The 25,621-nt window shown below is 35.1% G+C and overlaps 1 protein-coding gene across 1 annotated transcript in view; it reads right to left on the bottom strand.

Annotated features, from left to right (window-relative positions):
• Positions 1-25,621, bottom strand: part of CCDC7 (coiled-coil domain containing 7) — a 485,718-nt gene that overhangs the window by 295,677 nt on the left and 164,420 nt on the right. The window contains exons 16-18 of the mRNA XM_046679053.1: positions 24,962-24,999; positions 6,056-6,389; positions 5,109-5,181 (exon numbers count right to left, since the gene is read on the bottom strand). Coding sequence (XP_046535009.1) covers positions 5,109-5,181; positions 6,056-6,389; positions 24,962-24,999 — 445 coding nt within the window. The remainder of the gene's footprint in view (positions 1-5,108; positions 5,182-6,055; positions 6,390-24,961; positions 25,000-25,621) is intronic.

The raw sequence follows: 25,621 nt of genomic DNA on the forward strand, positions 1-25,621 counted from the left end.
ATTACTTTAAATGTAAATGAATTAAATTGTCCAATCAAAAGACAGAAAAGGTTAAAAAAATACAATCTACCTATATGCTGTGTACAAAAGACTCATTTTAATTGAAAAGACATAAATAAATTGAAAGTGAAGGGATGAGAAAAGATATTCTATGTAAACAGTAAGCAAAAAGTGTGATGGTTAATTTTATGTGTCAGCTTGACTTGGCTAAGGGATACCCAGATAACTGGTAAAACATTCTAGGTGGGTCTGTGAGGGTGTCTCCAGAAGAGATTAGCATTTGAATAAGTAGACTGAGTAAAAAATGTCACTCATCAATGTGAGTGGGCATCCTCCATCCACTGAGAGCCTGAACAGAATAAAAAGACAGAGAGAGGGTGAATTTTCTCTCTCTGCTTGAACTGAGACATCCACCTTTTCCTGCTCTTGGCATTGGCACTCCTGGTTGTAGGGAGTTCAGACTCAGACTAAAACTTATACCATCAGCCCCCCAATTCTCAGGCCTTTGGACTCAGACTGAATTATACCACTGGCTTTCCTGGTTCTCCAGCTTGCAGATGGCAAGTCATGGGAATTCTCAGCCTCCATAACTGCATGAGTCAATTCTTACAATGACTCTCCTCTTTATATCTATCTCTATCTATCTATCTATAAATAAATATATCCTATTTGCTCTGTTTTATCTCAAGAATCCTAATACAGGTGGCTTTACTAATATCAAACAAGACGGACTTTAAGTCAAAAACTATTGCAAGAGACAAAAAGTGACATTATATACTGATAAAAGAGTCACTCATCAAGAATATATAACAACTATAAACATATGCACACAAAAGAAACAGAACCCCTAGTGGGTTCTGTTGGACCTCTAGTGCATATGGAACATACTCCCAGATAGACTACATATTAGGCCACAAAACAAGTCTTAATGGAAGCAAACTAGAAATTAATATCAGAAGGAAAACTGAAAAATCCACAAGTATGTGGAATTTAAACAACACCCTCTTAAATAGTCAAAAAGTCAAACAAAAAATCACAAGGGAAATTAGAAAACATCTTGACAAATGAAAATGCAACATACCAAAACTTATGAGGTACCATAAAATCAATGCTAAAAGGAAAATCTATAGCTGTCAACACTTACATTAAAAAAGAAGAAAAATCTGAAATCAACAACTTAACTTTACGCTGTAAGGAACTAGAAAAAGAAGAACAAACTAAACCCAAATCTAGCAGAAGGAAGAAAATAATAAAGATTAGAGATAAATGAAATAGAGACTAGAAAAACAGTAGAGAAAATCAATGAAACCAAGAGTAGGCTCTTTTAAAATATAAAATTGACAATCATTTAGCTAGATTAGCTAAGAAAAAAAGAGAAAACTCAAATAACTAAAAGAGGAAATGAAAGATGGAACATTACTGTTGATTTTGCAAAATAAAAAGGATTGTAAGAGAATACTATGAATAACTGTACACCAAAATATTGGATAACCCAGATGAAATAGACAAAATCCTAGAAATGCAAACCTACCATTATGAAGACAGAGAAAATCTGAACAGACTTATACCTAGTAAGGAGATTGAATCAGTAATCAAAAAACTCCTAACAAAGGAAAGTCCAGGACCAGACAGCTTCACTGGTAAATTCCACCAAAGATTTAAAAAAGAACTAATGCCAATTCTTCTCAAATTCTTCCAAAAGATAAAATAGTAGGAAAAACTTTCTAAATCATTCTATGAGGCCAACATTATCCTGATATCAAAGCCAGATAAAGATATTATAAAAAATGAAAATTACAGACCAATATCCCTTATGAATATAGATGCAAGAATCTTCAAAATACTAGAAAATCAAATCCAACAATATATCAAATGGATTATATACCAAGACCGGATGAGATTTATCCTAGGAATTCAAATGTGCTTCAACGTAAGAAAATCAATGTAATATGCTACATTAATAGAGCAAAAATGAAAAACTACATAACCATCTCAATTGGTACAGAAAACACATTTGACAAAATCTGACACCCTTTCATGAGGAAAAAAAACTTGGGGCCGGCCCGGAGGCATAGTGGTTAAGTTCATGTTCTTCACTTTGGCTGCCCAGGGTTCGTGGGTTCAGATCCCAGGTGTGGACCTACACACCGCTCATCAGGCCTTGCTGTGGTGGCATCTCACATGTAAAATGGGGGAAGATTGGCACAGATGTTAGCTCAGGGCTAATCTTCCTCATCAAACAAAGAAAAGAAAAGAAAGAAAAAACTCTCAGAACACTAGGAACAGAAGGGAACTTGTTCAACATGATAAATGGCATTTGTGGACCCACAGCTAACATCTCATTCAATGGTGAAAGAGTGAAAGCTTTCCCCAAATTTCAGGAACAAGACAAAGATGCCCACTTTTACCACTCCTATTCAACATTGTACCAGAGAAATTAGAAAATAAAAAGAAATAAAAGGTATCCAATTTGGAAAGGAAGAAGTAAAGTATCTCTATTCACAGATGACATGATCCTGTATACTACAGAAAATCCCAAAGATCTCACACAGAAATATTAAAGTTAATAAATTCAGTAAAGTTTCAGGATACAAGATCAGCATGAAAAATTAGTTGCATTCCTAAACACCAGCAATGGGTAATTTGAAAATGAAATTAAGAAAAATTTCTACTTACAACAGCATCAGAAAGAATAAAATACTTAAGAATAATATTGACCAAGGAGTTACAATAATTGTACACTGGAAACTATCAAACATTGTTAAAATAAACTAAATAAGGCCTAAATAAATGGAAAGGCATCCCGGGTTCAGGAATTGGAAGACTTATTATTGTTAAGATGGCAATACTTCTCAAGGCAATCTACAGATTCAGTGCATTCTCTATCAAAATCCCAAAGGCCTATTTGCAAAAATGGAAAAAGTTGATCCTAAAATTCATATGTAATTGCAAGGGGTCTCAAATAGCAAAGAAATATTGAAAAGAACAAAGTTTGAGATCTCATACTTCCCCATTTCAAAACTTTCTACAAAGTTACAGTAAATCACAACAGTGTCATATTGACATATGCATAGACATATATACCAATGGAATACAACTGAGAGCAAAGAAATAAACCCATACATATGGTCAACTGATTTTTGACCAATACAATGCAGTGGGAAAAGAAGAGGCTCTTCAACAAATGGTGTGAGGATAACTCAATTTCCACAAGCAAAAGAATGAAGTTATAGCCCTACCTCACACCACATACAAAAATTAACTCAAAGCAGATCAATCACCTAAATATAAGAGCTAAAACCATAAAGCTCTTAAAAGAAAACATAAGTGTAAATCTCTGTTACCTTGGATTTGGCAATGGATTCTCAGATATAACACCAAAAGCACAAGTAACAAAAGAAGAAATAAATAAATTGGGCTTCATAAAATTAAAAACCTTATGCATCAAAGGACATTATCAAGAAAGTGAAAATACAACCTATAGAATGAGAGAAAATATTTTTAAACCATTTATCGGATAAAGCTTTAATATCAAGAATATCCAGAATAGCCTCTACAACTCAGCAATAAAAGGACAAACATCCCAATTAAAAAATGGGTAAAGGAATTGAATATATATTTTTTCAAAAAGAAGATATACAGATGACCAATAAGTACACAAAATGATGCTTAACATCTTTAGCAAATAGGGAAATGCAAATCTAAATTACAAGGCACTATAGTTCATACCTACTAGAATGACCATAATTTTTTAAAAAATGAAAACAGGTGTTGGCAAGGATGTGTAACCTTGTACATTGCTGGTAGGAATATAAAATGATGCAGCCAACTGTGGAAAACAGTTGGGCAGTTCCTGAAAAAGGATAAACTTAGAATTATCATATGATCCAGCAATTACACTCCTGCCCAAAACAACTGACAACAGGTATTTAAACAGACATGATATGATTTAAACAGATATGAACACCATGTTCATTGTAGCATTATTTACAACAGCCAAAAGGTGGAAACAACCCACATGTCCTTTAGCAGATGAATGGATAAACAAAATGTGGTATACACATGTAATGAAATATTATCCAGCCATTAAAAGGAATGAAATTCTGATACATGCTACAATGTGGATGAACTTTGAAAACACTATGCTAAGTGAAATAAGCCAGACATAAAAGGATAAATATTGTATGATTTCATATCTATGAAATACAATAGGCAAATTCATAGAGACAGAAAGTAAATTACAGGTTACCAGTGGCTGGATAAAGGCAGAAATGGGAGTCATTTGTTTAATGAGTTTCTTTTGGGGATGATGAAATGTTGTAGAAATAGATGTACAACATTGTGAATGTAATGAACGTCACTGAATTGTACACTTAAAGGTTATTAAAATGGCAAATTTTATGTTATATATATATATTTTACCACAATAAAAAAATTTTTTAGTCAGTTGATTAAATTCAGCTCAACTGCTCGTTAAAAATTCATAATAAAGTTTGAACAACAGAAAATGTCCTGGCCTTAATAAGGAATATTTATCTCAGACAACCAATCATCATAGGTGAAACAGTTTGTGCACTCTCCTTTCAAAGCACAATAGAAGAGTGATGCTCCTGCACTCTATATCACAACCATTTAATTTTATTTTGAAAGTTCAGCCCAATGCAATAAGATACGGTTGGTTATAAAAGCTATCTACATTGGAAATGAAGAACAAATTCATCATCATTTTAAAACATACATCAAACACCTAAAGAATCTAGCTAAAATATTATTTATATCACAAAACATATTTTTTCCTGACATATCTTGATGAATTTTTGGTATAATATTATGCTAAGAATTCATAACGCCAAACACTGTTACTTGGTCAAGGCAAAGCTATCACTTCCCTTTTTACACAGATCTTAGTTGAAATAGACTCCCTACGTAATATAATATTAACTCACCAAATTAATTTTTACATATTCGTCAATATATTTCTATATTATCTGATGACTGTCTAAGGAATTATTTCTATAATAATGTTCTCTCTTCAGTTATTTATAATTACACCACAGGAACACACAATCATTTACATTTTTATTTTACGAAACAGAAAACATTTTTACCTTGAAATTCTGTTGCTTCTTGGGAAGTTTGCTTTTCAATATTACTTTGTAATTTCTCTTCTAAAACATCAGCCTTAATAACAAAATTATAATAAGTAATTACAAACTATATATCATGGAACTCTACCTTCTTTTAGAGAGAGAACAATTTTTTATTCATATCTACAATGTCATTGCAGAAACATTTTACTTTTCATTATTTCCTGCGTTTATAAAAAAATAAGAACAATTAATGGATTTGAGAGGCATTTGGTAAGACTTAATAGTGTGGAGGGGACTCAAGCAGTACTGTAATTCTCTTCATAAATAATCCCAAATAAATCCTGTTAAGAATTCTTCATTATGATTCCAGTTTAGATTTCTATTTTAGTCTGATTCAATCTCCAGACAAATTCACATGGCTTACAAATCACTTTTATGAGGCTACTTTAACAACTTCTATATATTGTGAATATATGTCAACTATGTAGCCTTTTTATCATTTCCCTTTTTCCTAGCATTTTTGCCCTAAGAATTTCCTAATTAAATACCATTTTAACAAAAGCAATTCTGATAATTTTCAAGATCTTGTTTAAACAAAATTATTTCAAAATGGCTTTGCTTTCATAAGTACCTTATTGTATAAAAATATTTTTTGTAGATGAACATGAAATGAAAATTTCCCTGTCTCGGTTGGAATTGTGTATCTTTTAATTTATCATTAAAACTCTAATCTAAGCCACAGCTTCTTTGTCGATATAGATGAAAATTTTTTTATGTTAAAATATTACTTTAATTCCCAAATATTACTGTAAACATCCTAAATAAAAACAGGTATTAAAATGCAAACTTTTTATTCCCTTTAAATAAGAAAATGTTGATGAATTTTTAATTAAAATTTATTCAAAATATTGAAGGAGTCTAGCAATTTAAAGTAAATAGCTTTATGTTATTGTTCTATATATTACCTTTGAGATATCACTACCCATTGGCTTTCTTTTAATAACAACAGTGGGTGAAATAAACGGTGCTGTCGCTGTTTCACTCCCTTGAAGCAATGTTCTGGCAGAAGGTGAATTTTGAATTTCTTTGATTGATGTTCTGGAAGGCAGTGAATCTTGAGTTTCGCTGCTTGATAATACTCTTGCAAATGATTTATCATGGGTCTCTGATGAAAGTATATGGGATGGGTCTTCATCAGCAAAAACTTCATTGGCATTCTTTGAAAAAGCTGATCCATCTTGAGATTTGAGGATCTGTGAAAGATCTGAAATAGCAGGGCTAGCCCTTTTCTTCTCTGAGCTTTAGAATTACAAAATATCTGGTATTAGATTATGTGAAGAACATTTTTTATTTGTAACTGAAGAATGATTTTCATAATCTACAAGAATATTAAATAAACAATTATAATTATTCATTAATTAATGGTGACACAAATATGAAATTGATGCTACATAACAAGTTGAAGATAATATACACAGAATTAAGTAACATTTGAAATACTTAACATAAGAGTTATTCAAGGTCATAACCAGCCACAGAACAACAAAGTCTTCTTGGCCAAAGTAGAGCGCAAGATGGTTTGGAGGTTGCCCTTTAGTCACATTTATCCCAAAGTTATTTTTTCACAATTTCATTTCAGAATGAAAATTAAAATCTCTTTATAGACGTTTTGACATTAAAAATCACTGTCTTCCACTAGAATCAATTCCCAAGCTCTGAGTTACTTTTCCTCAGGGTAAGAGGTATTTATTCTCCACCAATTGGCAAAGGGTCAGCTTTCAGGGTTCCAGAACTGAGGTAATCATATGTCAAGGTTGCCTGCACAGTCTCAGTTTATGCTTGTTGTCCTAGCATTCCAGTTTAGACAATCTAATGGTCAAACTACCCATCTTCTGTAGAATTTAACAAAGCTTTCCTAGGCCTATCAAATGCAACAGAGTTTGATGGTTCTTCATTTTAAACAACTATTACTCAAGTTAATATAATTTGCCCAAGGCTCATTGCAAAGTATATAAAATAATTTGAATTTTTGTCTCACAGATGCAAAATTTTAAAATGTAACCATTGCCACCAATCCTGCATTTGTTAGTTTAGGATGAATTTCAAACACCAGACTTTGGACTATTAAAAAAATGGGGATGGGAGGGAGGTCAATTCTGAGAATAAAAGTGTAAGATAGTTGATGGCTAAAAAGACATGTAACTGGGGCTGACCTGGTGGCTGAGTGGTTGTTTGCATGCTCTGCTTTGGCAGCCTGGCATACGTGGGTTCTGAGCCCGGGCACAGACCTACACACCACTCATCAAACCATCCTGTGGAGGCATCCCACATATAAAATAGAGGAGGACTGGCACAGAGCTGGATTGGCACAGATGTTAGCTCAGGGACAATCTTCCTCAAGCAAAAATAGGAAGATTGGCAACAGATGTTAGTTCAGGGTCATTCTTCCTCACCAAAAAAAAAAAAAAAAGACATAACTTATAACAAAAATCTTTTGTAGTGGCCTTATAAAATGGGTTCCAATATTAAAGAGAATAGGTGTCTGTGAATTAATAGCCTGTGCTAAATTAAGAATGGCATCTCATCCTCAAACATGATTTAATAGTTTCTTAGGTATTTGAATTTAAGATGACTAGTTACGAAATAGTCTAACACTCTTCTGGAGACCATTTTTGAAGACATATCCTAGAGGATTGTTGTCATTAGGCCATTGAAGCATAAAAAAAGGTTAAGCGCATGATATAAATTGATGGTTTTTTACAATCATACCTACAACCACACACAAATCATCACTCCTGCCACTAATATTACCACAGAGCTACAAGTAGAAAGCAAAATACTTCTAAAGATTTTGAAATGTTTATTAGGGGATATCATTAACCACTTGATTCTACACAGGCAAATGATCCTAAATTATAACAATAGAGAAAATGTGTGGCAATCTCAAGAACAGTTCCTTAAATACTAATACAAAGTTAATTTGTAACCATACTCCCACACTCAAGCAATCCCACTTCTATTATCTCCCACAATCATAAATGACCATTGTATAACACGGTGATACTTCTGCTGAGGGGGGATAAGAAAGAAAAATATTCGAAAGGTATGCAAGCAGTACTGTATTCAAGCTCACCTTAGCCAAAGTGATATCTCTAAGAAGTGGGATAGTATACTTCCAAGCCCTGCTGTTTGTTTGGATGATAAAAGAAAAGAAGAACATGAGGAGGAGGGTTAGAAGGAGGAGGGAGAAAGACGATGGAAAGGCTATGGAAGGCATCCTAAATTCACACAGAAAATAACAATAAAGCAAATGGCTTGCCCTATCCCCATTCTTTGGTAAATGATGAACAACCTAAACATATTTATGTCTTTCTAAATTCGTTGTCCATGTTAGATTCTTTCTAGCCACCCCTCCATGTTAAAACGCTACAACATAGTATATAGTATAATTATGAGTGTGTATTTTAACAGCTTTGAGATAAGCATGCTGACAGCATTCCAATGACAGTCTTCAACAGCACTGAAGTGGTATAAAGAATAAATCTTCTTCTGTTTGCAAATAGACGTACAAGACCATAATCTGTTACACATATCACCACAGACACCTCATAATCCCTCTTAATACACTGTCACTCAGGCAAAACAGAAGATTGCTTTTGGATTACTGTCCAACCTGTCCTGTTGTTTTTCTGTTCCAAGATCTTCTTTTGCAGGAGCTTTCCTTATGAACTCCATCCATTTTCTAAACTCTCAACACAATGCCTAATCCATTCCCCTTCCCTCTTAGGAAAAAAAAAAAGTCTCTTGCAAGTATTGATGTATATACTGAAATTTTAATTATCAATGAAAATATAGAGGAGAATGGATTTGATATTCTTATCTACAATAATATAATATAATACAATACAATATCTACAATAATATAAGATGTGGAATGCATTTATATATACAAGAAAACAAAAAGGTCTAGAATTCAAAGTGTGCAATATAGTACAATCTAAAATGATTCTAAAAATTAATTTTATAGAAAATTTTCAATATAGATAATGCAAAAATAAAAGCAAAAAACTATCATAAATATTTTGATAGTTTTGAAAACTATAATTATCACTGGTCAAATTCTTCATACTGACCAGTTTTAGGCTCCTCAATTAAAAAGAAACTCAAAAAATTTGAAAAGTTTCAGTAAAAAAACAAGATGATTAAGAGCCTGGAAAAATGAGAGCTGGCCCCAGTGGCTTAGTGGTTAAGTTTCGCATGCTCCACTTCAGTAGCCCAAGTTCAGTTCCTGGGCGCAGACCTATACCACTCTCTGCCAGAGGCCATGTTGTGGTTGTAGCCCACATACAAAAAGAAGAATGTTGGCAATGGATGTTCGGGGCAAATCTTCCTCAGGAAAAAAAAAAAAAAGACCCTGAACAAATGAAATGTTAAAATATTTGGAATTATTTCAGCTAGTAAAAATAAGGCTAGTGGACTACTTAGAAATAGTTTTTAAATGTGTAAATAAATCTTACACTGACAACATTGACTAGTTACAAATAACAGCTATTGTTATTACTGAACTAATTAGAAATAGGATTTAAACTATAAGGAAATTATATGGAACAAAAGGAAAACTATTCTAACAGTAGAAAAACAAAACTATTGGTTAATGAGGATGATAAACATGTTTTCTCCTGAATGGCCTCAGTGGATATCATTTCCCTGCTCTGTAGCTAGGCAGAGACTTTCAAACAAAATCTTTCACTGATACCTGAAATATTGGAAAGCAAACTCCCTCCACATGCTCTTTTTCCAATACATCTATTTTCCCCTCATTAGGGAGTTTCATAGTTCCAGAATAATCTATTTTTCCCTGCACCCCTCCCCACTGCTCTATAGATATACAAACTAGTATATGACAGGCTCCTTCCCCTAGAGCACTTTCCATCATCTATTGAGCTGTCTCTAGCCCAAACGTTCACTGTGCAAGATGAGAGCTTGGAATATTACATGTGTTCTGCTGCTACTCTGCCTATAAGTTTTTCTCAGAAAATATTGCCATTTTAACTAGCTGTATGTGACTCATACAGATACCATAGCTTTTGAAAACAGAAATAGTTTGATTGGGCCACCACTGAGGTGGTAAATAAACCCACTGGAAGCTTTACACCAGAAAAACTACTGAGTTGGAATGGCCAATATCTCAGTGGCCATATTGTTTATAGTCACAAAAGCTGAGAGGGCAAATTACTTGGCCCAACTAGAATGGCTAGAGACCAGGTGGCTCAGAGATATGGGATAAAATAATCTCCACGTGGGGGGATAGCTACATAGCCCATAGACCACTGAAGACGAGAAATGGGAAGGTTTCTTAGAAATCCTAGAACAGTAGATTTGCTATAAAAGAAAAATCCAGAGCAATAAGGTTGTAAGTAGGTGGCTACAGCACTCTACTTAAAGGAAGGAGAAAGAGGCCAGGCTCAGAAAAGCCTAGAAAAATTGGCATAAACATGACTAAAAGTTAACAGGTCGATACTAAAGCCTGAAAGAGATTTAAAAAATCGCCTGACTGTGCAGATCTATGGTTGGCCTCTCTTGCAACAGAAGGGAGGAAAACTACTGGGCTGATACAAAATTTGGAATGATCTGAACAGAGTTACACAGATAGCACAAAAAGAGACAAAGACTTGAGCTAGAGCCTTGTCCTCTTCAGCTTTCCAGGGGGTGAGATCTCAAGCATTTCTAAACTTACTATACACTGACTCCTACATGGTATGGAGAAAGGAGTTAACACAGCAGGGCTTAGACTTCTATCCTTGGAAAGCCCTGCTTACAAGGTTGGCCCTTGGCTGGTATCTTGGAACTTGACAGGGTTCCCACAATTCCCAGAACTAAGGATGGCTCTCTGTGCCCACTGTACAAACAATGTGGTTTATGCTGAACAACTGCTTTCCTTCTGGCAGTGTGGATTTTTGGTACATGATAGGCACAGTGTGTCTATACAACCAGCCACCAGTAAAAACCTGAGTCTCTAATGAGTTTCCCTGGTAGACAACATGTCACATGTGTTGTCACAATTCACTGCTGGAGTAATTAAGCATATTCTGTTTGACTCCACTGAGAGAGGACTCTTGGATGCTTGTACCTGGTTTCTTCCAAACTTTGCCTCATGTGCCTTTTCCTTTTACTGATTTTTGTTTTTATCATTTTGCTATAATATCATGATAATGACTATGCGTTGAGTCCTGTGAGTCCTCCTAGCAAATCACTGTACCTAGAGATGGTCTTGGAAACCCCCAACACAGTTGGTGTTAGCAGCAGGATTCACTAGAATGATCTCTGACTTACTGAAATATGGAGAAAGCATTGCTTGGAAAAAGGAATTATGAAAGGTTGGGATGGGAGATGATTAATTTTGGGTGGCTATGGACTCATCTATGGTACAAAATGGCAGCTGAACTGCTTTCTGTTGGGCGAGGTAAAGTTACCTATGGGATTTGAAAATGATACATTCAACTCCAGGAGAACTGGCTTCTAGATCCCCTGGCTGCAATTCTGGTGCTGAGTAAAGCAAGAGAAAAAGGTGCAGCCTGGGTGATGTCCTTGGTTTTTGTGCTCTCTACCAAGTGGGAGGAGAAAGGACCTAAAAATTCCGAAATGTGGGCTTTGCACGGGCAAAAGGCAATAAAAATTAGTTTGTACTTACAATCTCCTTCAGGTGGAAGGGGGAAAGGTTAAATCAGCTCCTGGGGCAGGAGCAAAACTTTAAATAAACCAGAGGAAAAATTGAGGGGTGGAGGGTAAGGAGGGCGACTCTAGCTTCCTTTTCTTCAGCCTGGCTCTGCTACTGCTGAAGCATCACCCCTTTCCCTTGCATTCCAGCTGGGATATCCCTGCACCTGTAATGCTAACCCTGTAAATGATTAATTTACTGCTAGTACAAATTCTTAATGAGAAAAAAAGGGAATTTTTTATTGATGTATAGTTGACATACAATGTTATATGAGTTTCAGGTGTACAACATAATGATTCAATATTTGTATGTACTGCAAAATGCTCACCACAATAAGTCTAGTTAACATTCATCACCACAAATAATTACAGAATTTTTTTTGTTGTGTTGAGAACTTTTAAGATTTACTCTCCTAGCAACTTTCAAATATGCAATACAGGATTACTAACTACAGTTGCCATGCTGTACATTACATCCCCATGACTTATTTATTTATAACTGGAAGTTTGTACCTTTTAACACCCTATATCCATTTCACCCATCTCCCACTTCCCCACTGCTGGCAACCATCACTCTGCTCTCTGAATCTATGACTTTGGTTTTAGGGCTTTTGGGGGGATTTGTTGTTGTTGTTTTAGATTCCTTATATAAGTAAGATCACATTGTATTTTTCTTTCTCTGTTTAACTCATTTCACTTAGCAAAATGGCCTGAAGGTCCATCTATGTTGTCACAAATGGCAAGATTTCCTTCTTTTTTATGGCTGAATAATATACCATTATACACACACACACACACAACATTTTCTTAGTCCATTCATCTGGCGATGGACACTTTGGCTATTTTCTTATCTTGGCTATGGCTATGGTAAATAATGCTGCAATGAACAAAGGGGTACAGATACCTTTTTGAGTTAGTGTTTTCATTTTCTGTAGATAAATACCCAGAAGAGGAATTGCCAAATTATACAGTAGTTCTATTTTTAACTTTCTGAGGAACCTCAATAAATTGAGGTTTTCCCTAGTGGCTGCACCAATTTACATTCCCACCAACAGTGCACAAGGGTTCTCTTTCTATACATCCTTGCCAACACTTGTTATTTCCTGTCTTTTTGATAATAACCATTCTAATAGATGTGAGGTGATATCTCATTGTGGTTTTGATTTACATTTCCTTGATGATCAGTGATGTTGAGCATCTTTTCATGTACTTGTTGGTCATCTGTATGTTTTCTTTAAAAAAAAGTCTATTCAGATCCTCTGCCCATTTTTCAATGAGACCGGGGTTTTTATTTTTTGGCTATTAAGTTGTACAAGTTCTTTATATTTTGGATATTAACTCCTTACTGGATGTGGTTTGCAAATATTTTACCCCATTCAGTAGATTGCCTTTTCATTTTGTTGATGGTTCCTCTGCTGTGCAGAAGCTTTTTAGTTTGATGTAGTCCCACTTATTTATTTTTGCTTTTGCTGCCTTGGCTTGTGGTGTCAAATCTAAAAAACATCATTGCCAAGACCAACGTCAAGGAACATGATGTCTATGTTTTCTTCTAGGAGTTTTATGGTTTCAGGTCTTACATTCAAGTCTTTAATCCATTTGAATTAATTTTTGTATATGGTGTAAGATAGTGGTCCACCTTCATTCTTTTGCATATGGCTGTACAGTTTTCCCCACATCATTTATTGAAGAAACTGTCCTCTCCCCATTATATTCTTGGTTCCTTTGTCATAAATTAATTGATCATATACTATGAGTTTATTTCTGGGCTCTCCTCTGTTCCATTTATCTATATGTCTATTTTTATTTCAACACCACACGTTTTCATTACTATAGCTTTATAAGGGATTTTGAAATCAGGAAGCATGATGTCTCCAACTTTATTCTTCTTTCTCAAGATTGCTCTGGCTATTTGGGGTCTTTTGTGGTTCCATACAAATTTTAGAATTGTTTGTTCTATATCCATGAAAAATGCTACTGGAATTTTGTTATGGATTGCATTGAATCTGTAGATTGCTTTGGGTAGTATGTACATTTTAACAGTATTAATTCTTCCAATCCATGAGCATGGGATATCTTTCCATTTATTTATTCCAATTTCTTCCATCAATGTTGTACAGTCTTCAGTGTATAGTTCTTTCCTCTTCTTGGTTAAATTTATTCCTAGGTATATTATTCTTTTGGAGGCAATTTTAAAAGAAATTGTTTTCTTAACTTCTCTTTCTGCTAGTTCATTATCACTGTATAGAAATGGAATAGATTTCTGTATATTGATTGTTTCCTGTAACTTTACTGAATTCATTTATTAGTTCTGACAGTTTTTTTTGTGGAGTCTTTAGGGATTTTTATATATAGTATCATGTCATCTGCAAATAGTGACAGGTTTACTTCTTCCTTTCCAATTTGGATGCATTTTATTTCTTTTCCTTGCCTAATTGCTCTAACTAGCACTTCCAGTGCTATGTTGAATAAAAGTGGCAAAAGTAGGCATGTGTGTTTTGTTCATGATCTTAGAGAAAAAGCTTTCAGTTTTTCACCATTGTTGATGTTAGAGGTGGGCTTGTCATATATGGCCTTTATTATGCTGAGGTTCTCCCTATACACAGTTTGCTGAGAGTTTTTATCATAAATAGATGTTGAATTTGGTAAAATGCATTTTCTGCATCTATTGAGATGATCATATGATTTTTACCTTAATTTTGTTAATGTGGTGTATCACATGGATTGATTTGCAGATGTGGAACCAACTTTGCAACCCTGGAATAAATCCCACTTGATTGTGGTGTATGATCCTTTTAATGTATTGTTAAATTAGGTATGCTAATATTTTGTGGAGGGTTTTTGCATTTATGTTCATTGGGGATATTGGCCCGTAATTTTCTTTTCTTGTGGTATCCTTGTTTGATTTTGGTATCAGGGTAATGCTGGCCTCATAAAATGAGTTTGGAAGTGTTCTCTCCTCTTCAATTTTTGAAAGAGTTTGAGAAGGATTGGTATTAATTCTTTGAACATTTGGTAGAATTCACTGGTGAAGCCATCCGGTCCTACACTTTTTTTTTTATAGGGAGTTTTTAAATTACTGATTGAATCTCCTTACTAGTAATTGGTCTGTTCAGATTTTCTACTTCTTCATGATTCAGTCTCTGAAGGTTGTATGTTTCTAGGAATTTATTCACTTCTTCTAGGTTGTCCAATTTGTTGGCATATAATTGTTTGCAGTAGTCTCTTATGATCTTTCATATTTCTCTGGAATCAACTGTAATTGATACCACTCCTTTTTCATTTTTGATTTTATATTTTAACTTTTAACTCTCTCTCTTTTTTATTGGTGAGTCTAGCTAAAAGTTTGTCAGTTTTATTTATCTTTCCAAAGAACCAGCTCTTAGTTTCTTTGATCTTTTCTATTGTCTTTTTAGTCTCTATTTCATTTATTTCTGCTCTAATCTTTACTTCCTTCCTTCTACCAACCTTGGTCTTCATTTCTTTTTTTTCAGTTCCTTGAGGTATAGAGTTAAGTTGCTTATTTGAGATTTTTCTTGTTCTTGAGGTAGGTATTTATCTCTCTTAAATTCCCTCTTAGGACTGCTTTTGCTGCATCCCATAAGTTTTGGTATGTTGTATTTCCATTTTCACTTGTCTCAAGTTTTTTAAAATTTTTATTTCTTCATTGACCTATTGGTTATTCAGTAGCATGTTGTTTAGTCGACACACACTTGTGAATTTTCTAGTTTTCTTCTGGTGATTGATTTCTAGTTTCTTAACATTGTGGTCAAAAAACATGCTTGATATGATTTTAATCTTATTAAATTTGTTAAGACTTATTTTGTGGCCTAACATAAGATCTATCCTGGAGAATGTTCCATGTGCACTTGAGAAGAATTTGTGCTCTGTTTCTTTTGGATGGAATGTTCTGTACATATCTGCTAAGTCCATGGGGTCTAACACGTTGTTTAAAGCCAATAGTTTTTTATTTTCTGTCAGGGTGATCTATCCATTGATGGAAGTAGGGTATTAAATTCCTCTACTATTATTGTATTGCTGTCTATTTCTCCCTTTGGGTATGTTAATATTTGCTTTATATATTTAGTTGCTCTTATGTTGGGTGCATAAATATTTCCAAATGTTATATCTTCCTGTTGTATTGACCTAAATGGGGAATTTTTTTTTAATGGCTTTGCATTTTGTAGCTACTGCATCTGGATATATAATAAAAATTGATGTGAAATGTTTACATGTTTTAATTTCATAAATGCTAGAGAGATCATCCTGATCAGGGAAAGCTGCAAAGAAAAAGTGTTATTGGGACACAACTTCCTGGCACTCTACTGCAAAGGGTGGTCTGGAATTTAAATTCTTTGAGTATTGAAAATAGGAAAAGATTTGATAATTTATGACTTTTGCCTATTGGAGCCTCTTTAAAAAGAAAGGCAAAAGGGACAAGAGAGGCAATCACTAAATGAAGATACACCTTTGGAGTTTACAAAAGCAGTTTTTAATTGCTCATAGGTACTTGTAAATTCAGATGTTTGACCCTTAAAGGATGATTTTTCTAGCCTGATGTGCATATTTTTGAGTGAGTCAATTTGAGCTCTAAGACTGACAAAACAAAGAAGGTTTGGGAGAGCCTTGATTTTCACTTGGACTTGGAATAGGGCTGTCTGTCTCTATAGCATCTCAGTTTTGCTACTGATAAAAGAAAAAAGGCTAATTCACAGACCCTAATTTCCTGGACCTGACACTGAGCTGTAACTAATACTGTCTGCTATGGGTTGTTTCAGCCTCAGCATGAAGAATAGAAAGCAGGCATAGGCTCAATCAGACTCTGAGATTGTTCCAGAATTAAGACACTTCTTTTTGGAGCCCTAAAATCTAAGAACATCATGGACATAGGCTGGACTGTCTGGGTCACATAACAAATGCCCACAGAAAAGAGCTTGTTCTCTGATGGAACCATCTTATATCCAGCTGCTGATCTACGCCGTATATAGATACTGATTGCATTCCTAACTTCTGATCCCTGATGAAAGTTTCAAGTTCAGGGAGAGTACATCTCCAGGACTGTGGCCACTTGGCCCATTCTTAACAGATCAGACTGTCAACTCTCTTTCTGGATATCTCACTGATGTTGATTATTGTGTTTGTCTTGCTAGATTAGTTGCAGTTTGCAACAAGAAACTGATAGCCATCTCTACTTCCCTCACCTTTCTCCTGGTGCACATACCTTAGTTAAGGCAGTTTGACTATTAAATACAGCTGTCTCCAGAAATAATTGATTTTTATCTTTAGGCTGCTCACTGAATAAATGACCAGAATAAAAGGGTGAAAGGTTATGTAAACCCTTTTTGAAATTTTTGAAAATTTAGGATTTGTCCTGACCAGTTCCTGAACATGATGTGTCTTTCTGGTTAAGTTGTAAAGAAATGCTTTTCTGCAAAAATGTTTTCGTCCTTCTTGCATACAACCCTTCTAGTCAAAATGTCTGGATGAATATAGAATATGATTTGGAAAGAAATGTAAATTTTTGATTACTGAATGGGAACACTGGTTTTCTAACACCTGACTAAAAACAAAATGCCAGTACCTTGGAAAGCACTGGGGAGAGGGAGGGCACTATGTTTTCAGAACTATTCCAGGAAGTCTTCCCCTCCTCCTGCAGGAAAACTCCCTGTGCTGCCTTTCTAAACTTCTGAGAGCACTTTGAATTCAAACTGACTGCTGAGCCTAAGATCACACATGACAGTGCTGATTCTGAGATAGCAGATGGTGGCCCAGATCCTGCATTTTCCACACAGAACAATTTCAGATGTTTTCTAGACTTGCCAGGTAGATTAACTGGTGTCATTCACAAGATAAACTGTTTGGAACTGACTGTCTTCAAGCAGTCCTTCTAAAACAAAGGACTCAACTAAATAAATTGGACCAGACTGACAGCCCTGAGGTGGGAGGTCCATTGGTGGGAGGGCACCTGGCGGACCTGTAAATCTGTACTGCCTGACTAATGTACGTTCTCTTGGGATGCTCTAACAACTGTAAAGTATTTGTTTCCAGGGGTACCACGTGTGCTCTCTAGGATTGTATTTCTTGCATGGGTGCCCTGACTGTCACGACACTGTGTCAACCCTGGAAGGCCTTCAGGTCAATTTCAACTTATTGGCTAGAGTTGTGCAGCACGTGAATTTGTGCCTTGGGCAAGGTAAAAAGACCTATACAAAAAATTAAGAAGGAAGCCACTTGGATTTCTAGGATATGGTTAATGGGATTTCTTTTAACTAGCTAAGTCCAGGACTCCTAAAGGGAATAACTGAGATCAATACTATAAGTTGGTCTCACCCTGGAGCATGGGGTCCCACTTACAATCATTTTACTGTAAAAATGCCTTGACCAAGGGCCAAGAGGGTGGATTGCACAGAAAAGAGTGAACATCAGCAGGACTGAGACTGCTATCCTTAGAAAGACCTGTTTGCAAGATTGAGTCTTGGCTGGCATCTGGGAACTTGCATTTTGGGAAGGTTCCTAGAATTCCCAGAACTGATAAGAGTGGCTCACTGTGCCCAAATCATTAGTACAAATAATGTAGTTTATGCAGAATACCTGCTTTTCTTCTGGGAGTCTGGAATTTTGGTCTATGGTAGGCAGAAGGCACTACGTGACCAGCCTCAATAAAAACTCTGGGCACTGAGTCACTAATTTTCTAATGAGCTTGACATTTTACATGTGTTATCATAATTCATTGCTGGAGGAATTAAGAGCATCTCTGTGACTCCACTGGAAGAGGACTCTTGGAAGTTTGCATCTGGTTTCTTCTGGATTTTTTCCCCATGCATCTTTTCCCTTTGCTGATTTTATTTTGTATCCTTTTGACATGACACATCATAGTCACAATAATAACTATATGGTGAGTCCTGTGAGCTCTCCTAGTGATGGGAGCAGTCTTAGGGACACCTGACACACAGTGGTATTATTTTTGTACTTTATATTACAACTGAGTTTTCTGCTTCTTTATTACATAATTGTTATTAAACCCAGAAAAGGTACTAAGCCATGCTAGTTAGAGAACTACCCTGTTGGCGAAGTACATGAACTTGTGAAGAACTGTCTGAACTGCCAGGGTCATTCAAAAATATTGTATACAAGAAGGGTAAAGATAAAATAATCTCCCCAAAAAATGTGATGCATGCAGGGATGCCATGCAATGCTAGTAAGTCTAGTTAAAAACCCACTGGGCACCACAGTGGAACTGAAGCTCAAACAAGCAAAAACCAATTGTGCCTCCCTTCCTCAGTCTCTGTAATTACATCAGCTACTGAATAAATTGCTGCCACTACTGATACATGTATGCAGCCAAGGTCTTAGCAAGACATGCAACATACATTTAGTAATCTTTCTTCAGAATATTTGAAATCCTGTCATTTATTTTCAATGGGTAGCACAAAACATAGCACAATGTGAACTGCTAGCAATTTCTAGACATTCTATTACCTCGTGGACAGGGGTCAACACTGAAGTCCCACTTGCTTTCTAAGGTCCCCCGTTTAAAAATAGCTTTAAATGAAAACATAACCCAGGGCCTCGTCATTCAAATGAATTAGGGGGAGGGGTCATCATATGGACAGCACCAAAAGACGCATTCTATATCCTTGAAAGGAAAATTTATTGGCCCTGCAGCCCCCAACCACAAAGGAGTTTCTTTTTTAGGTACCCATGACATCACATGCTACACCTGATGATTCTTCAAAGCATCTGTGCCAATGCAACTAATTTTAAGTGGAAGCTCCTACATTTAGAAGCCTTGGAAGAGTTCCAGGCATTACAAAAACAAGTTTTAACTTTGTTTCTGCCATATTCTTCCGACTCATGGGATTACGGGTACCTGTAAGCAAACTTTTGTTGACTGGAGCTTTTGGCAACAATATTTCAAGCTATTTGTCAGCTCCTGGATCTTTGAACTCAATGACTTCCTCCTACTGTTGAATGACACATGCCCTTTGGGCAGTCACTGCTAGTTTATGATTGGGCCCTAATGGGGCATATTTTCTCACTTTTCAATTCAACATTCCTACCCTATGATAGGTCTTCTCTAAACCAAAATCTTATAAGGTGGCCAACCCTAGGAAAATTCTACTGTAAATGGGAGATAGCACACCCAATCAAGGGCCAATCCTGGCCCTTACGATGTTAGCCAAATTCAGAAAACACAGCTGCACACTCACTGAACACAGCGATACTCCTCTGCTGTTTTAAATAAACCATTGACTTAGTAGGGCCCTTGCCTACAAGATCCGCCACCTGACAAGAAAATATGACTCACTGATGGAACAGCCTCTCTCAGAGGTCACAAAATCTAGCGGAGTGCTGCATTCATCCAACAGAATGATGGTAAATTGTTAAGATCCCACGGAATTGGTGATTCTTCAAAACTGAGTGAATTTAGGTCATTTTTCGTGGCCACAGCGCACACTCTCCTTAGATTGAATTATACTTTTAAAAATACTCATGAGCCATTGCTAGTGGTCTATTTACATGATCAGGCTATTGGGCCACCCAAGACAGAACTATTAAATACACACACTTTTCTGAGACACCCGCTGCCCAAGGAAATAGGTATGACAACTTACTAACAAACTCAATCCTTATTTTTCACATGTATATGCCCACAAGAACGAACTAAATCTAAAGGAAAATACGTCATACGGAAAAGCCAATCAAGAATGTTTGACCATCATCTCCATTATAGTCTTAGGTCCCTGGTTGTTTACAAGTTATAGGCTGCCCTATCCTGCAAGGGCCCCTCTGTATTGGTTGAACTCCAAAGCATCTTGGAACCATTTTTATTTCAAATCGATTGAAAGATCATTTCAAAAGAAATAACATATTTCCCTTCTTTTTTTGCCCCCTGTTTTGACCTCAGTGAATTGGTGGACACAACATTTGGCTCATTTAAAAGATGGACACTGTCTTTGCATCAGATGGTTCTGCAAACACCCTATATGATCCTACAGGTAATTTTAACGGCAACATAGTAACTTTGGGGTCCCTGCTGTACTTATCACTCCAGAGAAATGACAATCTGGATCCTCTCCACGAAAGAATAACAGATCTCAGTTTGTCAAATGTGAACATGTCTGACCCTGGGAAATGGTTGGAGGGGGGATAGCAAGGGAGATGACAAATAAATTTCTCTTTCTTATTGAAGATACTGAACAGACATTCCAAAACAGCACTTTTTGGCTGTCCAGGAAGCAGAGCTTATAATGTGAATTTATTAAAATGCTGTTTCTTCACCCTCATCTAACCTAGCTGGGAACATTACTGATATCCTTCTCCCAGGCAACACTGTTATGATCAGGACCAGGTGTCAGCCAGAGCTAATGAAGAGACATATTAATGAGAGTCCAAGAACAAGATGTAAATAGAGAAGAGACAAATCTTTGTTTTTGGATGGCCCTTGTGGCTCCATCCTTCTCCCTTTTGGTAGTTTGGAAGAGCTGGCTCACCAGGACTGTTCAATGGAAAAGCAGCTCTCATTTATACCAGCTATGTTAGTATACAAAGTACCTACTCTTTCAGGTGCTCCTTTTTTCTAACAAGGCCATTGCCTCAACCAGGAATCTCTCAGTGTTACATGGTTGACTAGGTGTTCTCTATCCCCTCCCAACTTTCCTATAATTTTGTAAAGTGTTATGTGAGGAGAAAGTCCCTCTCAGGGGCACTTTTCATGGTAAATCCAACTGTACTCACTCCAAGCACACCACTCCATGGAATAATGATAGCTCAGGGGTTATTGTACCCTCTACTGTTTCTTAGTTTTTAAAGTTTCCTCTATAAAATCTACCTTATGCTTACAATTTGGATCACTATTAATATGTTCCTTGCACAACAGTTAACAGGAAATTATGAAATCTCCTCTAGAGTTTCTAATGATGTCCATTTGTAGAAGTTTATTCTTGTAAAAACTGAAAAGAGACAAAATATTTTAATAGCTTTTTATTTCATAATTAGATAATCCCTTTTCTTGATAGATAATACCTTCTTTGACCACCCAATCTAAATTATCGTTCCTTGTGACTCCCTATCAGTCACATATTATTAGCTTCAATTATTATTCTCTAAAATTGCCTTGTTTATATATTTTCACTTGTTTATTGCCTGTCTGTCCCACTATAATGTGAACATCACAAAAGAAGAGATCTCATTTGTGTTATTTATTAGTAAAACTCAATGCCCAGAACAGTATCTGGCATATGAAGGTAGTAAAAATATTTATGGAATGAATGAATTTGGTGAATAAATAAATTAGCAAATTTAATAATCAATCACCTAATCTATGGAGAAAATATGCACACATATTAATACACTTTCTGTTTTGTACAGATGTCTTTGTGCTTTATAGCAAACTTAATTAGTGTTAGGGGGAAAAGTCCAAAAAAAAAAGGATTTAGAAAGAAGTAGGTTGGATGTGTAACTCTTAAAAATAAAACACCAAGAAATAGCTTACATATTCATTTCTAAAATGTGTGTTTCAATGCTGTAAAACATTTAAGAAAAGCTAACAAAGCGTATGATGTGAAACACTAAATTATTAATATCTATTGTGTTTGATTAAATATTTGCCAGTAATTCCCTAAGCCAAAATAAATTGGTAAATGTTGTAAAGCGCAGAAAAAAAATGTACTTTATTGTAAGCAATACCATGTGTCTGTTCAGGTGGGATCTCCTTACTTCGCTCCCATCCACTCTCTGAAGGTTTGGGAGACTTTTCCAAAGTATCTCAGAAATTCTATTAGGATCTAAGAAGTAACCCAAAATGAAGTTTGATGAATAATATTGTGCCATGTGCTTAATAGTTTGAATTTTTTATTATATTTAGCAATATTCAACCTAAAGCTGTTAAGGGCAATTCTATAAAACCTAGAAAGCTGAAACAACATCATTCTCCTCAACATCCCATCATTCTCCTCAATCTAGACTCCCCCAAAAAAAAGAACTACTGGCCTTTCCCTGGCACACTGTGTAGATTCTAAACACTCTCATCTTTACTTCAACAGTTCAGTCCACCTGTAACACCTTTTCCTCACATTCCCCTGTTAAAATGCAACCCAACTATCTTTCTTAAATTAAATGCTATGTTATTCTCAATCCAACCAGAAACAACTTTTCCTCCTTTTTGATGCAGCTTCTTGGTACCTTTTTAGAGAATGCCTCTTCCACATTACACTTTACTTATTTTTGCACATCTTGTCTGCCTTACTAGAATGTTAATGCATTGAGGGCAAGGACCACACAGCTGTCATCTTTCTACTTCTCATAATACCTAGTAAAGTGCCTTGCATGGCATGGACACTCAGTCCATGTTTCCTTATTGAACTAAATTGAATTGACATGAATTGAAATAATCTTTCTCTTGAAGTTAGGGAACATTACATCAATTAACAGTTCTAGAAAAAAGCCATTTAAGAGGAATTACTTGATATTAATTCCATGATCTTTTCCTGCTCTTGATGTCACATATTCCCTTTCATCCTCAGTCTGCTGTTCCCATCCAACTCTCTTTCCGTTCTTCCACTTCCTCTTAGCACTCTTAATTGTGACATCAGCGAAGTAGAATGGGGTCTGGCAGGAGCAACAACTCACAGTAACACTATCACAACCCCTCCTCAAAATCTTTCCTAAAGTTCATAGAAAGTAACTAAGACTGCCTTACTATGTTGTCATAGAGACTAGAGATTCTCTTTAAAATACTTTGTTTCAGCCAATGTTTCTACTTTATGAGGTCACAAAATATACGAACAGCCTATCAAATTCATCAGCAGCAACTAAACGTTCAACATTAAAAAAACTTATATGAAAAATTATCACTTCATGTTCTTCAGGATGATAAATTATTGGCTTTTCAGGATTTTTAAGGCCTATACTTCACTATGTTTCCATAGAAAAACTATGGTAGTATGTCATTCTCTACCATAATCTTAATATCAATATGAGTATCATTCTTTATCTGTTTCTACACAGTTCATAAGCTAGTTAAATTTCCATTAAAGTTGAAGATAAATATTAATACTTTTTCTAATACCTTCCCAAATATTCATAATATTGACCATATGACCAGACATATTCATAAGGTAACAGAATAAATGACAAGAAATCTACCCACAATCAGTTTGTAAAGCAGCAAATACATAAAACAAGGTGTAATTTTCTCCTACGATATTAAAAACATATACTTTTAAAAATATAAATAATCATTGCAGACATTAAAAATGCACCTTTTCAAAACTTCTGGCCATTTATCATTACATATATTACATAATTATTGCTAATTTATCTGGGTCAATAATCTAAAAATATTAAAAATAGTAATGAAGCAGAGAAATGCATAGTTCTAGGCCATTCTTTCCTCTTTTCTGTATGGCAATCAAAGTCAAAATTTTACATCTTAAGCTGCATATAATTAAGGAATAAATGCCTCATGGACATTTAATTTGAGTTCTCAATAATTCAAGTTATGATTGATAGGAAACACTGACACAGTTTATTCTCATTGGATAGCAACCTAAGTCTTACTGACAGAACTTGCTGCTCCAATAAGATATCTGGTTCAGGCTTTCTGTTGCCTGGCTGTTCTGTGAACAGGTCTGTGAATCAATCATAATATATTAATCAAACACACTCACTAGTGAAAATGATGAGATTTAATTGGATGAATAGATCAACTCAATTATTTATGTGCACATATATGCATATATATATATAAAGTGACTGAGCAAAAATGAAAGGCAAAATAAATTTTTAAGTGATTTTATTTATTAAGGTCATGCCTCTGAATGATGATAACTAACTTCAAAGTAAGGGTCAGTTCCTCACTATTTGGAAGTTTAATTGCTGTTGTCAGGAGAAAAATGTGGGTTTGTACTCTAGACCTTGCCCTTAATTTAAACTTTCCATTTAAAAATTTTGTTTGACAGCATCTAAAACGTTGATCTTTGACAACATCTAAAGTTTCAAACATTTTCTATTTAAAATTAGTTTCAAAGATAAGAATGCAATATTGTAAGCAAAGATACAAATAAAGGAGTTTTATGATACTGAATTTAGAGTGGTTATTTTTACCATTTAGGTGTGCGAGCTGATAAAGAATAAATTTTTTAAAAATGTTTTACCTTTTTTCAGTAGGACTTCCATTTTGGACAACTGAGATCTGTGATAAAGATAAAACAAAATTTAAGTATAACAAATATGCACACAAAATGATTACATAAAATCATTTAGAAAAATATCCTTCAAAGCATTTTTTTTAAATACGATAATTTTGTAAGATTAAGGTATCAAAAAAGCTAAGAAATTGCCATCTTTAGCATTGGAAGAGACATTGTAGAAGAGGAAATGCTAGCAAAATTACATTTCTTTTTTATTAGTAAATAGATATTTACTGGTAGATATTAATTAACGTTTACATTTTGGTTAGAGAACATCGAATTCATTGTTTTATTTATTATTTTGTTCATCTTTGTTTTTAAGAAACGATCAGGTTTTTTCTGGAAAATAAAACCTACATACCAGCTTTGGAAGGCAAGATACTACATAGTAGTATATTTTCCAGAGAAAGACATCACTATTCTTTGAGATAAAAAGATCACCATTCATATCAAAATTGAACCAAAGTAGAAGGTAGGTCAACTCCAAAATTATATTTCTAAATGAGAGCAAGGAGGGTTTTACACTTCTTAGTAAATAAAAATTATTTTAAACTTATCTATTACACAATTATTTAATCTTTTTAATTCTCTTTTTGAAGCATTTCTACTTCAAATGCCAATAGT

This window comes from Equus quagga, chromosome 12, assembly GCF_021613505.1.
Source record: "Equus quagga isolate Etosha38 chromosome 12, UCLA_HA_Equagga_1.0, whole genome shotgun sequence".
Classification (NCBI taxonomy): domain Eukaryota; kingdom Metazoa; phylum Chordata; class Mammalia; order Perissodactyla; family Equidae; genus Equus; species Equus quagga.